Raw genomic sequence first — 21,182 nt, 5'->3', positions numbered from 1 at the left:
CCCATGTCTGCAGGGTCCCAAAAACACCCTAGTCTTGGAAACATAATATCCTAATTTATTTCATAAAACTCCAGCATATTCTCATATTACTCAAAATCTAAACTCAAATAAGCCTAATAAAATTGAAAATACCCAAATAATCTACTTACAATGATTTTGGAATGGTACCCAAGTTGGGCAAACCAACAATTTGTTCCGGTAGACTTGTAGAGAATCTCCCCAAGATCAACGTGGCGGCTTCTAATCGTCGAAACAAGGAGAAACGAGGTGAGAATCGTAGAGAGAAGGAGAGAGAACCGAGTTAGAGAGAGAAAGAAAATAGAGAAATGAAATTCTCTTGCTGAAACCCAATTTTCTACTATTTATAGACCTTTTGCCACATGGCCTCGTCGACGAGCCATGTCACCTCGTCGACGAGTTCAAGAAGGAAGTTCGTCAATGAGCACCTAACCCTCGTCGATGAGTTTCAGGCCCCAAAAACAGGCCCTCAGTAAACTCTTATCGACGAGACACGCATCCACGTCGACATGCCCAAGAAGACTATTCGTCGACGAACGCTTCGCTGCGTCCCCCTTGAAAATTATTTTTCCCTCTCTTTTCTTTATTATTTAATTCCCATAATTATCCGAGTTACTACACTGAGTCTCTCTGAAAAGCTGTGGATATTTATGGCTTATTTCCGTCTCTATCTCTAACTCCTAAGAAGTCTCCTCTATTGTATGATTCGGCTACAATACCTTCAATAATGGTATGTCCTTAGTACGCAGTTCCTGTATTTTCCAATCCAGAATCTGAACTGGTACCTCCTTGTATGCCAAAGCATCCCTAATCTCCAAAGGCCCATAACTTATCACGAGCGAAGGGTCTAACACGTACTTCCACAGCACTGATATGTGGAAAATATCATGAACTCTAGACAACACTGGGGGTAACTCCACTCGATAGGCAACTTGACCAATCCTTTCCAAGATCTCAAATGGCCCAATGTACCTATGACTCAACTTGCCTTTCTTCCAAAATCTCATCACCCCTTTCATAAGAGCAATCCTTAAAAATATCATATCACCAATCTCAAACTCTAACTCTCATTGGCGAGTATCTACATAACTCTTATGCCGACTCTGTGCTGTTTTAATCCTCTCCCTGATAAGTTGGACCTTTGCAGAGGTTTGCTGAACTAGTTGTGGCCCTAAAATTTGCCGCTCGCCTACCTCATCCCAGTACAACTTAGATCGGCACTGGCAACTATACAAAGCCTCATATGGTGCCATCTCGATACTAGCCTGATAACTGTTATTATACGCAAACTCAACGAGCGGTAGATAGTGAATCCAACTATCCCTAAAATCCAACACACACGCCCGCAGCATATCCTCTAGAATCTGAATGGTCCTCTCAGATTGCCCATCCGTCTATGGGTGAAACATGATACTGAAAGTGAGTTGAGATCCCTAGGCGACCTACAAACTCTTCCAGAACCAAGAGGTGAACCATGGATCTCGATTTGAAACAATAGAAATTGAGAGGCCATGAAGTCGTACAATCTCCTACACATAAAGCTCTGCCAGCCTATTCATAGAATAACTGACTCTGATTGGAATGAAGTGCATAGTCTTCATCAGTCAATCCATTATTACCTAAATGGTATTCTGTCCATGCACCGCTGAAGGCAACCCCGATACGAAGTCCATCGAGATATGCTCCCACTTTCACTTAGGGATATCAAGTGGTTGCAGTGGTCCCGCTGGTCTCTGGTGCTCTGCTTTCACTTGCTGGCACGTCAAACACTATTCCATAAATTGGACAATCTCTTTCTTCATATTGCTGCACCAGAAGGATTCTTGCAGATCTCTATACATCTTTGTGCTTCTTGGATATACAGTATAAAGAGAGTGATGAGCCTCCTCCAGAATCATCTTTTTAATCTCCGCATCATTAGGTACACACAATCTGACGTGAAATATGAGAACTCTATCCTTAGAAACATTGAAGTCCGGTTGCTGCTCATTCCGTACTTTCTCCCCAATTTTCATCAACTCCACGTATTTCATCTGAGCGACTTTAATTTTCTCCTGTAAGGATGGCTGAATAATCAAACTGGCAATGAACGCCTGTGAATTCCCTTCTACTAACTCTACACCTAACCTTTCTAGGTTCATCCTGATATGATGCTATACAACAACCACTGAAATTGACCCACTCACCAACTTCCGACTCAAAGCATCAGCTTCCACATTAACCTTTCTTGGGTGGTAACTAATGGTACAATCGTAGTCCTTAATCAACTCAAGCCATCTCCGCTCCTTTATGTTCAATTCCTTATGGATGAAAAAGTATTTAAGGCTCTTATGATCAGTAAAGATCTCGCACTTTTCACCGTATAGGTAGTGCCTCCATATCTTTAACACATAAACTACTGCTGCCAATTCTATGTCGTGCGTCGGATAATTCTTCTTGTACTCCTTGAATTAGTGAGAAGCGTGCGCAATGACTTTTCCCTGTTGCATCAAGACACACCCAAGTATTTTATGAGATGCTTCACTGTAGATCACGAATCCACCCTCTCTTGGCGAAATGGTCAACACTGGGGCAGTGGCTAGTCGTTGCTTAAATTCTTGAACTCTGCTCGCACTCACCAGTCCACTCAAACTTCATGTTCTTCCTCATAAGCTGCGTCAGAGGACCTGATAGCCTCGAAAACCCCTCAACGAACCGGTGATAGTATCCTGTAAGACCCAAGAAACTTCTAACCTTATGCACATTCTTTGGTCTCCTTAATCAATTACCGCCTCTACTCTGCTCAAGTCCACTTAAATTCCCTCACTGGACACTACATGTCCCAGAAATGCAACTTGTTCCAGTTAGAACTCGCATTTCTAAAATTTAGCAAATAGTTTCTTTTCCCTAAGTACTTGAAGTACTAGTCTCAAATGAGCTTCATGCTCCATAGGGCTCCTCGAATAAACTAGGATGTCATCTATGAACATAACCACGAACTAATATAAGTACTCGTGGAACATCCTATTCATCGGGTCCATGAATGCTGCATGAGCATTGGTCAAACCGAGAGACATAATAGAAATTTATAATGGCCATACCTAGCGCAGAAAGTTGTCTCTGGTATATCCTCTAATTTAACCTTCACCTAATGGTACCCAGATCGCAGATCGATCTTGGAGAAAACTTGTGTGCCCTGTAGTTGGTCGAACAGATCATCAATACGGGGTAACGGGTACTTGTTCTTTACTGTCACTTTATTGATTTCCCTGTAGTCGATGCACATCCTCATTGACCCATATTTCTTCTTTACAAACAACACCAACACTCCCCAAGGTGATACACTCGGTCTAATGAACCCCTTGTCAAGTAGTTCTTGCAACTGCTCATTTAGCTCCTTTAATTCAGTCGGAGCCATTCTATATGGAACCTTAGAAATGGGTGTTGTCCTTGAATTTAATTCAATGGAAAACTCCACCTCACGATCAAGAGGCAATCCTGGTAAGTCCTTAAGAAAAATATTCGAGAACTCCCTTATCACTGGGATATCCTCCAACTCAAGTCCCTCTTTCGGTGCTTCTTTTACAAATGCAAGGTACCCCTGGCTACCCTCCAAAAGTAACCTCTTTACCTAAATTGCTGAAAGGATCTATGGTGTATAGCGCACACACGACCCAACGAATTTAAACTCCTACTCCCCAGGAGGTCTGAACACTACCTCCTTCTTATGGCAATCGATACCCGCATAGCTAGATGCTAGCCAGTCCATCCCCAAAATGGCATCAAACCCATGCATGACAAAAACAATTAAGTTAGTAGGCAACATTCTCCCCTGAATCACCTTACTACATACCACAACTGATCCTGCCAACGTGACCACACCTAAGTCTATTAGAATTGGTGTGATCTCAAGAGGGGGGGGGGTGAATTGGACATTTAAAACTTTTCGGCTAATTTAAAAAATTTGCTGATTCACCACAGTTCATATCCCATTCAACATATATACGTGTATGTAAAATGAGTTTAACAATGAAAGCAAACATACACGTGTGCAGTATATTATTTAAATCAAATGTGTGTATGCAAATAATTTTGACATTAAATAAGCATTCATACACATGCTGAAATTAAAGTGCGGGAATTTAAATAAGATAGAGAGAGCGACACTAGATTTGTTATTAAGGTTTCGGCCAAACCAGCTTACGTCCCCGCCTTGGGCAAACCCCCCAAGGATTCCACTATACCTGCTCACTTAACTGGGCGGAACAGAAGCCTTTTACATCCTCTCCTTACGGGGTGAGGAAAACTCCAGTTCAATTTTTGGGTTGAACCGAACCAATCTCACTTACGAAGCTGAGACTCCCTAGTTCAATTCTAGGCTGAACCAAACTGATCTCATTTACGGGGCTGAGACTCCCCGGTTCAATTAACGGGATGAACCCAACCATACAATAAAACATTTTTGTACATATAATAATGCTTATGAAATACAAGCAGAATTGTACACAATAAAGCTAAAAAATGTATGCACTCTCTTATGATATGATTTGAGCTCAGTAGAGTAAAGGGTGCGTCTCTAAATAATCAATGCACAAATATATGTATGAAAATATGAGTATTATGTTCTCTTATAAATATTTTTGCAAATAAAGAACATTTGGAGAATCTAGAAATTTAAATTCAATAAAATATTTGTGCTATAAATAATTTCTCCCAAAATATTTATCAAATAAATAATCGGGAGAAATGCAAGCAATACTCTCAAAAATTGATTTTCAAAAGATAAATAACAAGTGAGAGTATATGCATGTAAATACAAATAAAATGCCCAAAATAAAATTCTCTCTTTAAAAATAATTTTGAAATAAAACAAGTGAAAGAGAGTTGGAGAGATTTGTTTAAAATATTTTGCCCCAAAAGAATGATTTAAACAATAAAAAATATTTTGGGGGAACTTTGATTAACAATGGATTAGAGAGAAGATTTGGGTTAGTCAAAGTTGCTAATCTAAGTTATGGAGGGGGTATTTATAAATTTTATGAAAAATTTGACCGTTGGGAACATGCTCAGTATTTTGGAAAAAATTAATTAAATTTTAATGACGTTTTAACGCTTTTTAAAAATTCCAACCCTAGAGCTTCAGTCAACCACTTTGGTGGTTCGGTCGACAATGGAGCCAAGTTCAGTTGACCAAGGAATTTTTAAACTATAGGTTCGGTCGACCAGAGTTAAGGCGATTTCCAAACCCGCGCAGTTCGGTTGACCGAGTTAATTTGAACTACGAGGTTCGGTCGACAAGGGCGTTTCCCATATAATTATGGTCGGTCGACCGAGCAGTCAATGGGGGCTCGGTCGACCAGTTCTTGCCTGTATATATCTGGTCGGTCGACCGAGAAGTCAACCTGTTGACCCGGTGGGAATTTGGTCGACCGAGGAACTCAATGTAATTGAGTTCGATCAACCAAACATGCCATCCTTAGGCGTTTTGGTTTTTTTCCCTTTATTAAATTGTCCCTAATTATATGATATTTATTTTCAAGATTATGGAGGACTTTTTTATGCAATATTCAAGGTCCTAAGGTCAGTTTAAGGCCTTTGAGAAATAACCCTAAAAATTTGGCATCAGTCGACGCCCTATAGTCATTTGGTTCCCTATGGTTATTCTATGGTCATCTGAGCATTTAAAACATATCATGCAAGATGTATACATTATTACAGACCATATATAAAAATAAATACATATACAAGTAAAAAAAATGTCTTACTTATCTTCTTTGCTCTTAAATCTTCATGGAAAATGTGAGGAGAGTGTGAGTTTTATGTTCTAGTTGGCATCCATTTTTTGGTATCTTACGTTCGTGCTAAAATGAAAACCTGTTCACACACACTAAAAGCATACATAAGATACTAGTGCTTTGTCAGCATCAAAATAGGGATTAAACTCAAAAATTCAACAAACTCGGCATCTAACAACTAAGTCTCTACCCTGCACAATTTAACCAATCCCCGAGATACGAAAGAGTGTGTCACACCTGAATCAAATAACACTACAACACTTTTTGACAAAATGAAAATAGTACATTTCACCACATCACCAGCCTTCTCCTCATCTCTTAGCATAAGCAAGTACACCTGCACCTGAGTGGCGCCCCTTTGGTGAGCACCTCGTTGTGCCTGGTTACCTCCCCGATACTGATGCTGTGGAGGCATGTGAGTCAACATCACGTTGCAGTCCCCGCTATATGCCCTACCCTACCACACCGATAGCAGCCAGCTGGTCCACCCCTGCACTCGTCCAAATGCCTCTGATGGCATCTAGGATAGGTAGAATGCTGTGAATTCCCCTGATGGGCTCGATATCCCATATCCTACCACTGGTTTGTGAAATTACCAGGCCTCCTCTATGAACCCTAGTTAGTGCTAGTCTGAAATCCTTGAGGCAAGGGTCTCTTCTTCTGGTTTGCTGCTCTCTTATCCTCCTGAATACTGGCTTCCACTGCCATGGCCTTATCCACCAACTTAGAAAAACTCTGCGTCAACAATGCCACCACTTGTGCGCGTATTCCCTGCCTTAAACCTCTCCCAAACCTCCAGGCCTTCTTCGGCTCATCCGTGATCATGTATGGAGCGAAGTGGGATAGCTCCATAAACTTGGCTGCGTACTGCTGTACGGTCAAGTGCTCTTGAGTCAGATTTAAGAACTCCTCTGCCTTAGCCTCCTGAGTAGTAGTAGGGAAGTATATGTCGAAGAAAACCTCCCTGAAACGGCTCCAAGTTATAGCATGGGTCCTGGTCGCTGTTCCTCCACCAGTTTTACTGATCTCCATCACCTCTTCACTTCCCCAACTAGTTTAAAATTGGCATACCACACCTTCTACTCCTCCGTGCACTCCAGCACACCCAACGATTCCTCAATCTCCTGAACCCAATCTTTAGCTACGATTGGGTTAGCTCCTTCTACAAATGTCGGCGGGCTCGTTTAGGTAAACTTCTAAAAAGTGTAGCCCCACTCAACTGGTGGTTGATCTTGCTCTCTAAAGTCCCTCCGATTCTCCTTCCTAACCTGCCACGCTACACCTCGCAGCACTACCGAGCCATCTATATCATCCTCACTGGAAGTATCCACGTGATTATCCCCTCCAACTACGATGTCATTTCCCCTAGAATCCATCCTGAAGATAGGATAGAAACTGACTTAGAAATTCCAAATTTATCATGATTAATACAAGTATGGAATGAAGAAGTTAATACAATATAGGAGTTTTTAGTTTTAAAAAAAAAAAAAAATTTATCAGTCTCACAATCCTGCCACAAAAATGTCAAGGTATCGACCTCTAACCATAACACTGGCACTACGCACATACTCAACCAACCTAATGTTACCACTTAAATTTCCAAGTTCCAGTCTCTCAACTTAGAAACGAAACCATCGATGGATTTACCATGGTTTTCTTAAAATTGTCATTCTAGGAAAAACACAGAAGACAGTTAAAGGATCACCGTCTCTAAGCTTCACAACCAAGACTCGCCTAATCTACCCACTCTTATCCTTATCTTATCTCAACCTATACTTTGGTAATCATCCACTATCAAAGTATGTAGAACCTAGCAAACCTAAGCTCTGATACCACCTGTAACGCGCTGACCCGCCACGTAGGGCCCGAGGTGCTACTTTAGTGACGCCTGTGTTCCTAATACCATATTCATTATATAAATGCAATGGAAATAAATGAAACATTCTCCAAAATACACTACCAGAGTTCTAAACATCCTTTATACACAAAGGTCTCCAAATATCCATATTACATACCATAATACAATATAAAAAAATTAAAAAAAAAAAACAACTCAGTCCATACAACCATAATACACATTCGGGGACATCAGACATAACTGAAACACATTAAAGTTCTTGCAGACACTCACAAAAGCTAGCTATCATCCCACCCCGGAGCTCACTAAGCTCGATCTCGAGATGGTCCTAAAAAGATGATTTGTATATTGGGGTGAGACACTTCTTAGTAAGGCAGGTTAAATTAATATCAGTGTGTGGCCAACATGAGTTTTTGTGTATACAGAAAACATTCCATTCTCCATTTAACCGAAAATAACATTTATACATTATACTCACCCTACACCATTGAAAATACCCTTTTCATTTCCACAGTATAAACCAGTTCAGTGAACAAATAACACCATTTACATAAATCAACAGATATGTGTAAAAGACACTCCCTGAGACTAAACAACATGCTTAACCCTCATGACGGGTTGTGCGATCCGAAGGCTGGACTTTGTCCTGGGGGATCAACCCAGACAAAGTTAAAGTAACCATACGCAAATGCGTCTGCAAGCATCCACAACCCCATTGCAGGTCCGATTGCCTTACCACTTCTTGGTCCGGACCCCAGGGAAGGTACTTCACCCTTACACAAGCCAATCGACTGAAACCACCCTACATTTCCACTACACTGTGGGCGCACATAGCCAAATAGTAATTCCTTAGCAATGGTACCGTGCTCACAATACAATTGGTCTGCAAGTTTCTTAAACCATATCATGAAATTTAAGTAATAAAAACTGTAGTATAAACTCATTTCATATAAAACCTACCATTTAATAAAACCCAGTCCCCAATCGTCAAATAAAACCAGGCCCCCGACAATCAAATAAAACCAAGTATCTTACATCAACAGTTCTAGTATGTTTCATAAACACTTCCAGTAATTTCACAAAAATTTGAGTATTTTCACATCTAGTATAAATCACCATTCTACAAGATATTTTCACAACTATACCCAAATTTGGTTACACAATAACCATACCAATTATTCACCTATCACACGATTTTAGTATTTAAACATAATCCATAAATAACCAACAAGAACCTCATAATATATTTAGTTTATAAGCAAGCTTTTCGCTATTCATTTTATTCAAAATACCATATCATATATCGTATATTTGTAAAGTTCATTTTGAATGGTCGATTTTCGAAATAACTTTGATTCTATAGGCATACATTCATATAACACCTTTTAATCGGTTCAAATTCAATAAAAACCTAGATTAACTTAATCCCCTTACCTATTCCTAAAAAATAGACCACTAACGTTTCAAAAATCCAAAACCCTAGCTTTTTGATCCGCAGCCGAAAACAAACTGGCAAGCTGAGAAAGGAGAGGAAAGTGATCGGAGAGTGATCATGAGATCCAGGTGAGCCTATGAGAGAGAGAGAGCCACAAGAGAGTGAGAGTAAAGAGAGAGAGTCCAAAAACCCTAAGAGAGAGAGAGAGAGAGAGAGAGAGAGAGAGAGAGAGAGAAGGCGAGAGAGAAAAATACTTCAGTTAATGAAAAATATGCCTTGCTTAGCCTAAGTAAGCAGGCTCATAGGAAAACTGTCGACTATTTTCCCTACCTTAACAAAATCGTCGACGGTTTGGTAGTTGACCTCCTCAGTTGACTGAAATTGTCGACAGTTTTTTCCTAACTCGGTGAAACTGTAGACGGTTTGGGCTTTGCCAAACCAATTTCCTTCCTTTTCCTTTCTTTTCCTTTATTTCTCTCTTCCTTATCTATTTTCTTTTATTTTCCAAGTTCGGGTTTCTACAAAGAGGACTTAAAATAGTTTTCTCATGGGATTGTAGGTAGAAATGTATTTGAGTCAAGTTAATTTGACTCGATGGGATATTCAAACTTGACTCAATTTGAAAATGTTAAACTTGAAACTCGACTTGAACTCACACAATATCAAAATTGTTAAACTCAAACTCAACTCAATTACAAATTTTTAAAATCAAGCTCAAATCATAAGTGATTTAATGCGGGTTGATGTGAAATTCGAAGAAGATGATAAGGCATTAATGCTACTGAATTTCTTGCCAACGTCTCACACATATGAGAATCTGGTTACTACTCTTACATTAAGGAAAGAGACCCTGAATTTGGAAAAGGTGACAAGCACGCTGTTGGGGTTTCATCAAAGAATGAAAGTCTATGATGAAAAATCAGACGGGGAAGGTCTTGTGGTGAAGGTTAACCATGATCGTAGGAGGGGAAAATTCAAAAATGGATCGAGTCAAAAATCCTGAACTTGGTCCAAGAAGAAAAAGGATGTCTGATGTTATAAGTGCGATAAAAAGGGGCACATTAAACCAGAGTATTTGGATTGGAAGAAAGGGAACGCTAAAAAACAAGAAAGAACTTTAAAATCAGAAAATGTAGGTCAAGAAGGAAATTCAGATTGTAGTGATCGTGACATACTTTCAGTTTTGTCAGGGTTAGATTGCCTTATGGACTCTTGGATCCTTGATTTAGCATGTTCTTACCACATGACTCCAAATAAGGAGCGGTTCAGCACCTATAGGTTGGTAAATTTAGGTTCAATTCTTATGGGCAATGGTGTTTCTTGTAAGATCATTAGAATAGGACATGTACGTATCAAAATGTTTGATGGTGTTGTAAGAACTCTATGTGATGTAAGACACATTCCAGATCTATGTAAGAGTTTATTTTCATTAGGCACTTTGGACTGTAATGGACTAACTTACAAGTCCGAAAGTGGAGTTATGAAAGTGTGCAAAGGCAATCTAACGGTGATGAATGGGTTAAAGTTAGATGGAAATATTTATTCATTGCAGGGGACTACGATTGTAGGTGGGGCTACAACCATAGATACTGAATGTGATGAAACCGCCTTGTGGCATATGCTGCTAAGGCATATAGGTGAACATGGCATGAAAGAGCTATACAAGAGGAAGCTCTTGAAAGGCATGAAAACATATAAGATGAATTTTTGCAAGTTTTGTGTTCTTGGGAAGCAAAACAAAACGCATTTCAAATAAGCTATTCACAAGAAGGAAGGTATTCTTGATTATGTACATTCTGATATTTTGGGGCCTGTTAGAGTAGCATCACGGGGAGGACATGTTTACTTTATGAGTTCTGTTGATGACTACTCACGGAAAGTCTGGGTATACTTCATGCAGCACAAGTCTAACACCTTTGCCAGGTTTAAGTTGTGGAAAGTTGAAGTGGAAAACCAGACGGGGAGGAGAATCAAATGTCTCAGGTCAGACAATGGGACCGAGTACAGTGATTCTAGGTTCATGGAGTTTTGTGAGTAGCATGGCATTAAGAGACATTTCACTATTTTTCGGACACCTCAGCAAAATCGTGTCGTTGAAAGGATGAATCGAACTCTAGATGAAAATGTAGTAAACCAAATTTTATACAGGGGAAGACCTCAAATATATTTACCAGAGTACTAAAAACCTTTTATTACAACAATATCTCCAATATCAAATATTATCATCCTTAAAATTCTAAAACATTAAAAACATAACTAATTAAATATTTCTCCTAACTAACTTTTCTATCTCACTTACGCTTCCGCTACGCTACTCTAATTTCGGTTAGGCTGCTCAAGATATCTGAAATGTATGAAAATAATTAGGTGAGACACCTCTCAGTAAGAAGGAATATATTATTATCAGTGTGTGGCAAAAAATGAGTTTTTATGTAAGTAAAATACATCCATTAATTTAACTTTAAATAAAAATGGCATTTGTAAAATGTAACTCACACCTATATAGTAAAAAAACATACTTATTTTCCTTCAGATAAAAACTCCGGCTCCATAATAGCCTTAATTACATAAATTTACAAATATGTATAAAAGAACCTCTCATTTTAAACTGACGACAAGTTTAACCCCCATGACAGATTGTGCGATTTGAAGATTGGACTTAGCCTTGGTTGGCTTACCAAGACTAAATCAAAATAACTCGTTTGTAAGTTCGATTTTCCTGCTGCTTCTTGGTCCGGACTCCAAGAGGGTACATAACCTTTCTCTGGCCAAATCGACTTTTCATCCACTGACACTCACAGAATAGTGTGGCTACACTAATTCTCGTCTGTAGTTACGGTACCGAGCATCCACTAGTCCATCAAAGTTCCTAGAACATATAATGAAATTTACATAATATAACAGATAGCATGATCTCAATTCTCAACACATAATTCATAGTAATCTTTTCCCATCATTCTCAACAATCAATTTATCAACACACAATTCACAATAGTTTTTCCAAAATTTTCCAACCATCCACGTTGTTGATATTAAATAGTCAAATTCACAACATTCGCATTATTCCCAACAATTCCATAAATCAGTGTAATACCAAAACTTTTGCTATATAATACCACAGGTTTAAATATGCAATATAATAAATTATTCTCATGCCACACAATTTATATAATAATTATAATTTCATAAATTACCCGAGAAATTCTAATAAATATATAGTCAATAAATTTAAATAAAAATGCGGGTATGATCCACTCCCCATATTTCATTTTAATTAATCCCCAATGTATCTAAAAAACCATATATGAACAAATCCCTATAGTTTAATTTTGATTTCAAAATATTCCCAAAATTTCGATTTGATCAAATCCCCGCAGTTTAATTTAATTCAAATAAATTTTCCAAAAACCTAACTTGATCAAATCCTCGCAGTATAATCTAATTCCAATAAATTCCCAAAAACCCGAAATGTTCAAATCCCTGCCGTTTAATTTAGCCCAGGCATATGAAAATAATTGAATTCATATAATCAATTTAAATGATAAATATATTTAAAATAAAAACCTGACATAATTTAGTCCACTTACCTCAACCCTAGAGTGGGGCGTACGATGTCCAAATGATGAAATTTCTCCGGTTAAAACGTTGAGGAGGGGAGTTAGGACCCAGAAATGATATTTGTTTCTCAATTCGGCTAAGAATTGGAAGAGAGAGAGAGAGAGAGAGAGAGAGCGAAGAGAAACTATAGGGGGGGTTTCCTTTCGCTTTCCTGAAGCTAGAAGTAGTTATATATATATATATATATATATATATATATATATCATATTGTAATATTATACTATTCTATTAGTATATTATTATAATATATTATATTATTATATTACATTATATTAATAACTATTAATTAATTAATAATTTTTTAATTTTATTTATTATTATTATTATTATTATTATTATTATTATTATTGTAGAGACCTGGGAAAAAAAATAATAAAAGAAAATGAGAAAAATAGATTTTGGTCGGAGCAGGAGAAAATCGTTGACGATTTTTGGTTGCAGTGTTGGGAGTATAAAGGGAAGCTGAGAGACATTTATAAACATAAAATTTAAACTCTCTCTCTCTCTCTCTCTCTCTCTCTCTCTCTCATGCAAACCTACAGTTCCTTTACCTTCTACCTTCGATTCTGACTCTGTTAAGCCTCATTTCGACTATCAGGAACCACCACAAGGTTCTTGGGAAGATTCTCTACATCATAGGCGGAGCAAAATTTCAATTTGGGGATTCCGGAGTACGATCCGAGAACTGAGGTAAGGGTGTTATTTGAGCATTTATGGGTTGTTTATCTTAATTATGGGATGAACAGACCTAAAAATGTGAATATAAATATAGTTTTGGAGTTGGAACTAAAGAATTGGGAATTTGTGAAATGTAGGGTTTGGTGAGAATACCGCAGATAGGATAAGGATTTTAGCGGGTATTTTCTCAGGAACCCAAGTAGAATAATGAATAATTTATAGTTTAGGAAATTTTAAATATGCGTATTTGGGGAAATTGTGAATACGATAGTTATTTTGGATATTCAGTTGATTGACAGGAATATATTCATATATGTGTATTTTCAGGGTTTGGAATTACAAACGCCATAGGTGTAAGATAGGGAAACAATAAATAAAACCCGGATAACCAGGTAAGGGAAAAACATGTTATGCCAGCTTTATTAGAAACTTTACCAATAAAGTATAGTATTTGATTAAGAGCTTTTAGAGTATGATTATTTAATATATCAGAACATGAAAATTATACAGTTTTACATAATATGTTTATAGAATTTTGTTTAGTTGTGTGTCATGAGAAATATTGAAATATTATAGAATATGCATACAAAGTTACAGAATTATGTTTATATAGTTTCTACAGAAATATGTTATATAGATTTATAGAAACATGATTATATAGTTTTTACAGAGTTATGAGATACAACTTATATAATTTTATTTACAAGAGCTACAACTATATAGAATATTACAGAATTAATGTTTATATGGTTACACAGAGTTATGATATACAATAATTTACAGAATCATGTTTATAAAGTATGTTACAGAATCATGATAACATAGTGTATTATAGAACATGATTATACATTGTTTTTTATAACCATGATTACACAGAATTATGCAAAATCATGATTATACAGAATTTTATAGAACCATGATATACAAAGCATAGAGCCATGACATACAAAATTACAGAATTACAGAATATACAAATATACAGAATCATGGTTAATACAGTTGATATAGAATCATGGTTAAACAGATAGATGTTATATAGAGATATTATTATATAGTAATACCCTGATGGAACATAGTAGTATACAGAACAGTATATAGAGCACGGTACCGTTGCTATACAGAGTGCACCCATATGTCTCAGATAGAGTATGGTATTGTTGATTATGCCCACAAGTAGAGTTGAGAGCTCCCTGGTGTCTGGACCAGGTGGAACGGGCCTTTTGTGCTATAGGCATCTAGATATGCATACAGTTAGGCTAACACTAGAAGGTCAACTAGTGTTTAGCCCCATCTATGGGCCGCACAACCCTGCCACGAGGGGTTAAATCATGACATACACCCATCTAAGGAAGTTTTCAGAGTTATGTGTATATATATAGTACACACAGAAAACAGAGATTACCTAGTACAGTTAGAAGTATGTTTGAATAGATAACTCAGAAATTTTCATATTTTAAATGACATAAGCATGAGTTATTATACAAATGTTTTTACATAATATATTGCTAACAGTCTTAATAAAAGGATATGCTATAAATAAACTCATATGCCATACATTAGTAATAACATGTTTCTCCTTACTAAGAGGTGTCTCACCCCAGCTTTATGAACATTTCTAGTAACCCAGAGAGGTGTGTAGGGCTGGCTCAAAGATAGAGGAGGCGGCTGAGTCGGCATAGTTTTTGGGGTGAGTCATAGGCTGGATAGTAGAGCCCACAACATTTTGGGTTTTTTTTGGGAAATGTTATGTATATGTGTGTGTGTGTGTGTGTATATATATATATATATATATATATATATATATATATATATATATACAGGTGGGTAGAATGTACTCTGGTATTGTGTTTTTGGAACAAAGTTGGATATGTATTCTGTTGCATAGGTGTTACATGTTATGCACAAGTTACCTTGGCCCTCACTAATGGGTTCGTGATGATATGACCATAGGTATAGGATAATAGAATATGTTATATAGTAAAAAAAATAGTATAAAATTTTGGGTCGTTACAATTTGGTATCAGAGCCTAGGTTGCTAGGTTTTGCAGACTATAGTGTGCAAATGAAACAATACCCGAGTATAGGAATGGATCAGGGATTTAGTGAGTCAATTTTGGGGAAATTAAGATGAGTATTTAAGGTTTTATTCCGTGATTAGGAAGTAGGATTTTCGTAATAGTTTCTGTGTTTTTCCTCGGGTGACGATTTCAGGAAAGTCATAGTAAACTATTGTTGGGCTGTGTTTCTCAATTGCCGGACTAAACCTTAAATTGAGAGTAAGAACGATAGATTAATTGGTGATATGAGATTTCAAGTAGATGAATATGTTAGTTATGTTATATAGATAGGGTCCTTAGATTATGTTTATTTTCCTTTTCAGGATGGACCCTAGAGTGAGTAGCGTTCGTGCCAATGGGGATGATGGGGCAGGCTCCTCTGGTGTAGGTGGTGGGGATTCAGACGTAGTTTTGCGTAGTGTGGCTCAGCAAGTTATGACTGAGATTGTGCGAACTTCTAGGGAGCAAGGAGACCCATCGAAAAACCAAGGCTATATCATTGAGAAGTTTACTAAAATGAATCCTTCGGCGTTCTCAGGAGGAGCAGATCCTACAGTGGCCGAAAACTGGATGCAGGAGATGGAGAAAATATTGACGATGCTCCACTGTACAGATGAACAGAGAGTTCTCTATGCTACCTATAAATTGACAGGTGAGGTCGAGAGATGGTGGACGACTAGTAGATTATTGGAGAAGCAGAGACAGGTACCAGTAGTTATGACCTTGTGCAGATTTAAAGAAATTTTCTTTGATCGTTACTTTCTCACCACCGTCAAAGAAGCTAAGGTAGCGAAATTTTTGAAATTGACCCAAGGTAATCTCACGGTCCAACAGTATGCGGCGAAGTTTGTTGAGCTATCACACTTTGCCCCCTATATCATCCCAAATGAGGTGAAAAAGGCAAGGATGTTCGAGAGGAGTTTGAGGTAAGATATTTACAGGCAGGTGGCAATCTTAAAAATTCAGGAATTTTCTGAGTTGGTGGATAGGGCCACAATAGCAGAGGAGAGTAGCCCAAGGGATGCGGGAACCCTGAGTCAGAGAAAGAGGCCTACACCTCCGAATTTCCAGACAGGGTCCAACCAAGTCCCTTGGAGAGGGGACAGACATAGCAGAGTTCAGAGATAGGAGAGAGGAGATCATGGGTACTAGGGCGAGCAGGCATACCCTATTTGTCCTATTTATGGTAGGAGACATACGGGAGCATGTCGGTTGGGGAGCAATGTTTGTTACAGTTGTGGTAGACCCAGAAACGTAGCAAGGGAGTGTCATTGGCCACTGAACAGAGCACCAACCCATAGACAAATCTTGAGACATAATTAGGCACCCAGGGGTGGTGGCCAGCAGAGGAATGCAGCCCCGGTGAGGGTGTTTATGTATTGACGCCGAGACTGCCGGAGACGTCATGACAGGTATTCTTACTATTTTACCTTATAAAGTTGTTGTTTTGTTTAATACAGGTGTCACCCATTCTTTCATGTCATCGAGGTATGCTAAGTTATTATCTGGGATTGAGGTATAACAGTTAGATGTTGAATTGTTTAGTAGCCACGCTGACTGGATCAGTAATGAGATGTAGGAGGGTACTTAAAAATTTTCCAGTAGGCATTTAGGAGAAAGTTCTACTAGCCGATCTTGTGGTAGTAGACATGTAGGGGTTTGATGTGATATTGGGTATGGACTGGCTGGCAGCTAATCATGCCAGCATAGATTGTCATCGAAAAGAAGTGATTTTTCGACCCATAGGCGAGCAAGAACTCATATTTATGGGTTCACATGTGCACGTCTCACCACAGTTGGTGTCAGTTATTTAGGCGAGGAGACTGCTTCAGGATGGTTGCCTGAGGTATATTGCTTACATAAAGGAGTTGCCGAGGGAAGAACTGAAATAGTCTGATACTCTAGTAGTCATAGAATTTCCAGATGACTTTCCAAAGGAATTTCCTGGTTTACCACTAGATTGAGAGATTGAATTTATTATGGATCTTCTACCAGGGTCAGAACCAATATCTAAACCGTCGTATAGAATGGCTTCAGCTGAACTAAAAGAATTGAAAGACCAATTGCAAGATCTGTTGAACAAGGGGTTTATCAGGCCTAGCGTATTGCCCTGGGGAACACCAATACTATTTGTAAAGAAGAAAGATGGGACTGTGAGGATGTGCATAAATTATAGAGAAATAAATAAAGTGACAGTCAAGAATAAATATCCTCTTCCTAGAATTGACGATTTATTTGATCAGCTCTAAGGGACCCAGGTCTATTCTAAGATTGACCTTCGGTCTGGGTACCGCCAGGTGAAAGTTAGATCAAAGGACATTTCGAAAACATCTTTTTGAACTAGATATGGGCACTACAATTTCTTGGTAATGTTGTTCGAATTGACTAATGCACCGGTAGTGTTTATGGATCTAATGAATCGAGTGTTCCATCAGTACCTAGACCAGTTTGTTGTGGTATTTATTGATGATATACTGGTCTACTCGAAGAGTTTTGAGGAGCATGAGAATCATCTGAGACTGGTCTTATAGGTGTTAAGAGAAAATAAATTATATGCAAAATTTAAGAAATGTGAATTTTGGCTGAGACAGGTCACTTTCCTCGAGCATGTGATCTCCGGGGATGGTATATCATTTGAACCGAGAAAAATAGAAGCAGCAGTGAGTTAGGTGAGACTAGTGAATATTCAGAGGTTAGGAGCTTTGTGGCTTTAGCAGGGTATTACCGGTGTTTTGTGGATGGCTTCTCTAGGTTATCTAGTCCACTGACACAACTCATGAGAAAGAATGTGAGGTTTGAATGGACAAATGATTGTAAGCAGAGCTTCCAAGAGTTAAAACGACAGTTGATCACAACACTAGTGTTATCTATACCATCAGGAGAGGATGGGTTTGCTATATATAGTGATGCGTCCTAGAAGGGACTTGGGTGTGTGTTGATGTAGCATGGAAAGATTATTGTCTACACTTCTCGGTGGCTTAAAGTGTATGAAAAGAACTACCCAGTACATGATTTGGAGTTAGTTGCTGCAATGTATGCTCTAAAAATCTGGAGGCACTATCTTTATGGTGGGAAATGCGAAATCTTCACAAACCATAAAAGTTTGAAGTATTTCTTCACCCAGATGGAATTGAATATGAGGCAAAGAAGATGGCTAGAGCTCATTAAATATTATGATTGTACGATCAACTACCATCCAAGGAAAGCAAACGTGGTGGCTGATGCGTTGAGCCAAAAGTTAGTGAGTACAACATTATCAGCAGTGGAGATTCAGCATCCGATTCGGATGGATTTGGAGAGGTTAGGTGTGGAGCTAATAGAGGGTGATCACCAGGCATTCAATTTCAACCTAGAGTTGCAGTCTACCTTGCAAGAAAGAATTAAAGCTGCTTAGAGAAATGATGCAGATTTGGTAAAGTTGATAGAGAAGGTGCAGAACGGACAGGGAGGGGAGTTCAGTATATCAGATGATGGAGTCCTACGGTTTTGTACCAGACTATGCATTCCTGCAGATGCTGAGATTAGGAGAGCTATCTTAGAGGAGGCACATAGATCCATATACACAGTTCATCCTGACAGTACTAAAATGTATCGGGATCTTTGAGAATCTTTCTTGTGGAGCGGCATGAAGAGAGAGATAATGGAATTTGTGGAGTAGCGTTTAACATGCCAGCAGGTAAAGGCTGAGCACCAGAGGTTAGCAGGATAGTTACAACCACTCTACATCCTTGAGTCGAAATGGGACTATATATCTATGGATTTTTTCACAGGTTTGCCGCCAACACTGCATGGCCAAAACGCTATCTGGGTAATTGTAGATTGGCCGATGAAAAATGCCCACTTCTTATTTATTAAAGTCAGCTACCCTATGAATAGATTGGAAAAGATATATATTCAGGAGATAGTTCTACCTTATTGAGTGCCAGTATCTATAATTTCATATCAAGACCCGCCTTTCGCATCACGGTTTTGGAGGAGCTTAGAGCAGGCTTTGGGGTCTCAGTTATCATTCAACACAGATTTTCATCCTCAGACTGATGGGCAGATAGAGAGGACGATTTAGGTACTTAAGGATATGCTTCGAGCATGTATGCTAGATTTTGGGGGTAGTTGGACCTAGTATATGCCACTGGTCGAGTTTGCATATAATAACAGCTATCAGGCCAGCATCGACATAGCACCTTATGAGACATTATATGGTAGGAGGTGTCGTTCTCCATTATATTGGGATGAAATGGGTGAGAGGCAAGTTTTGGGACCAGAATTAGTTCAACAGGCATATGATAAAGTCTGACTTATTAAAGACAGAATCTGTGCAGCCCAGAGCCGGTAGAAAAGCTACACGGATAGTCGCTGCCAAAAGCTAGAGTTTGATATGGGAGATTAGGTATTTCTGAGAGTAGCACCACTAAGAGGAGCGATGAGGTTTGGAAAGAAGCGGAAGCTGAGCCCTAGGTTTATTGGCCCATTCGAAATACTTGATAGAGTGGGTCTAGTCGCTTACAGGCTAGCTTTACCACAAACTCTATCCAGAATACACGACGTATTTCATGTTTCCATGTTGAGGAAATACGTCCCAAATTCCTCCCACGTGATTAGCTACGAGGAGATAGAGCTCAAGGACACACTAGCATATGAGGAGACGCCGGTAGAGATCTTAGATAGAAAAGAATAGAAGTTGCATACTAAAATAATTCCATTAGTAAAAGTTCTGTGGAGGAATCATGTAGTAGAGGAAGCATCGTGGGAGCTTAAGGAAGAAATACGATAGAAGTACCAACATCTATTCAGTGGGGATCAACATTAGATAGAGAGGAGCAGTAATAATTCAGGTAAAGTAGATAGAGTTTGGTTTTATTTTATACAAAGCAAGATGATGTATGTATAAGTGGGATTTTAGGTTATAGGATAGGTAGTGTTTTGGGTTTTGAGAGAATTTTTTTTATGCATATATTTGTAATCTCCCAAAACCGTATATGTAATCACGATATTCCTCCGCCACAAGTGAGGATAATTAATAAAATAAGTAGTAAATATTCCTTAGAGGATGGTGAAAAATACAGACAACAAATTTCAAGGACGATATTTTATAAAGGAGGGGAGAATGTAGAGACCCAGGAAATAAAATAATAAAAGAAAATGAGAAAAATAGATTTTTAGCCAGAGCAGGAGAAAACCATTTACGGTTTTTAGTTGCAGTGCTGGGAGTATAAAGGGAAGCCAAAAGACATTTGTAAACATAAAATTTACACACACACACACACACACACACTCTCTCTCTCTCTCTCTCTCTTGCAAACCCACAGTTCCTTTACCTTCCACCTTTGATTTCGGCTCCGTTAAACCTCATTTTGACGATTAGGAACCACCACAAGGTTCCTGGGAAGATTCTCTACATCATAAGCGGAGCAAAATTTCAATTTGGGAATTCTGGGGCACCATCTCAAAACTAAGGTAAGGGTGTTATTTGAGTATTTATGGGTTGTTTATCTGAATTATGAGATGTATAGGCCTAGAAATGTGAATATAAATATAGTTTTGGAGTTGAATTGAGGAATTGGGAATTTTTGAAATGCAAGGTATGGTGAGAATACCCCAGATAGGTTAAGAATTTTGGCGGTTATTTTCTCAGGAACCCAGGTAGAATAATGAATAATTTATAGTTTAGGAAAATTTGAATTTGTGTTTTTGGGGAAAACATAAATACGATAGTTGTTTTGGATATTCAGTTAATTGACAGGAAT

The 21,182-nt window shown here is 38.3% G+C and overlaps 1 protein-coding gene across 1 annotated transcript; it reads left to right on the top strand.

The window, feature by feature from the left end:
• The first annotated feature begins 15,762 nt into the window (after positions 1–15,762).
• LOC131148289 (uncharacterized) lies at positions 15,763–16,566 on the top strand. Its single transcript, XM_058098010.1, has 2 exons — positions 15,763–16,364; positions 16,428–16,566. Exons 1-2 carry the CDS (start codon positions 15,763–15,765, stop codon positions 16,564–16,566), a joined length of 741 nt encoding a protein of 246 aa, XP_057953993.1.
• The last annotated feature ends 4,616 nt before the right edge of the window (positions 16,567–21,182 follow it).

Source organism: Malania oleifera, chromosome 1, assembly GCF_029873635.1.
Source record: "Malania oleifera isolate guangnan ecotype guangnan chromosome 1, ASM2987363v1, whole genome shotgun sequence".
In the NCBI taxonomy this organism is placed as follows: Eukaryota; Viridiplantae; Streptophyta; class Magnoliopsida; order Santalales; family Ximeniaceae; genus Malania; species Malania oleifera.
Note: the sequence above shows the minus strand (reverse complement) of the source record. Positions and strands in the feature narration are given on the sequence as shown.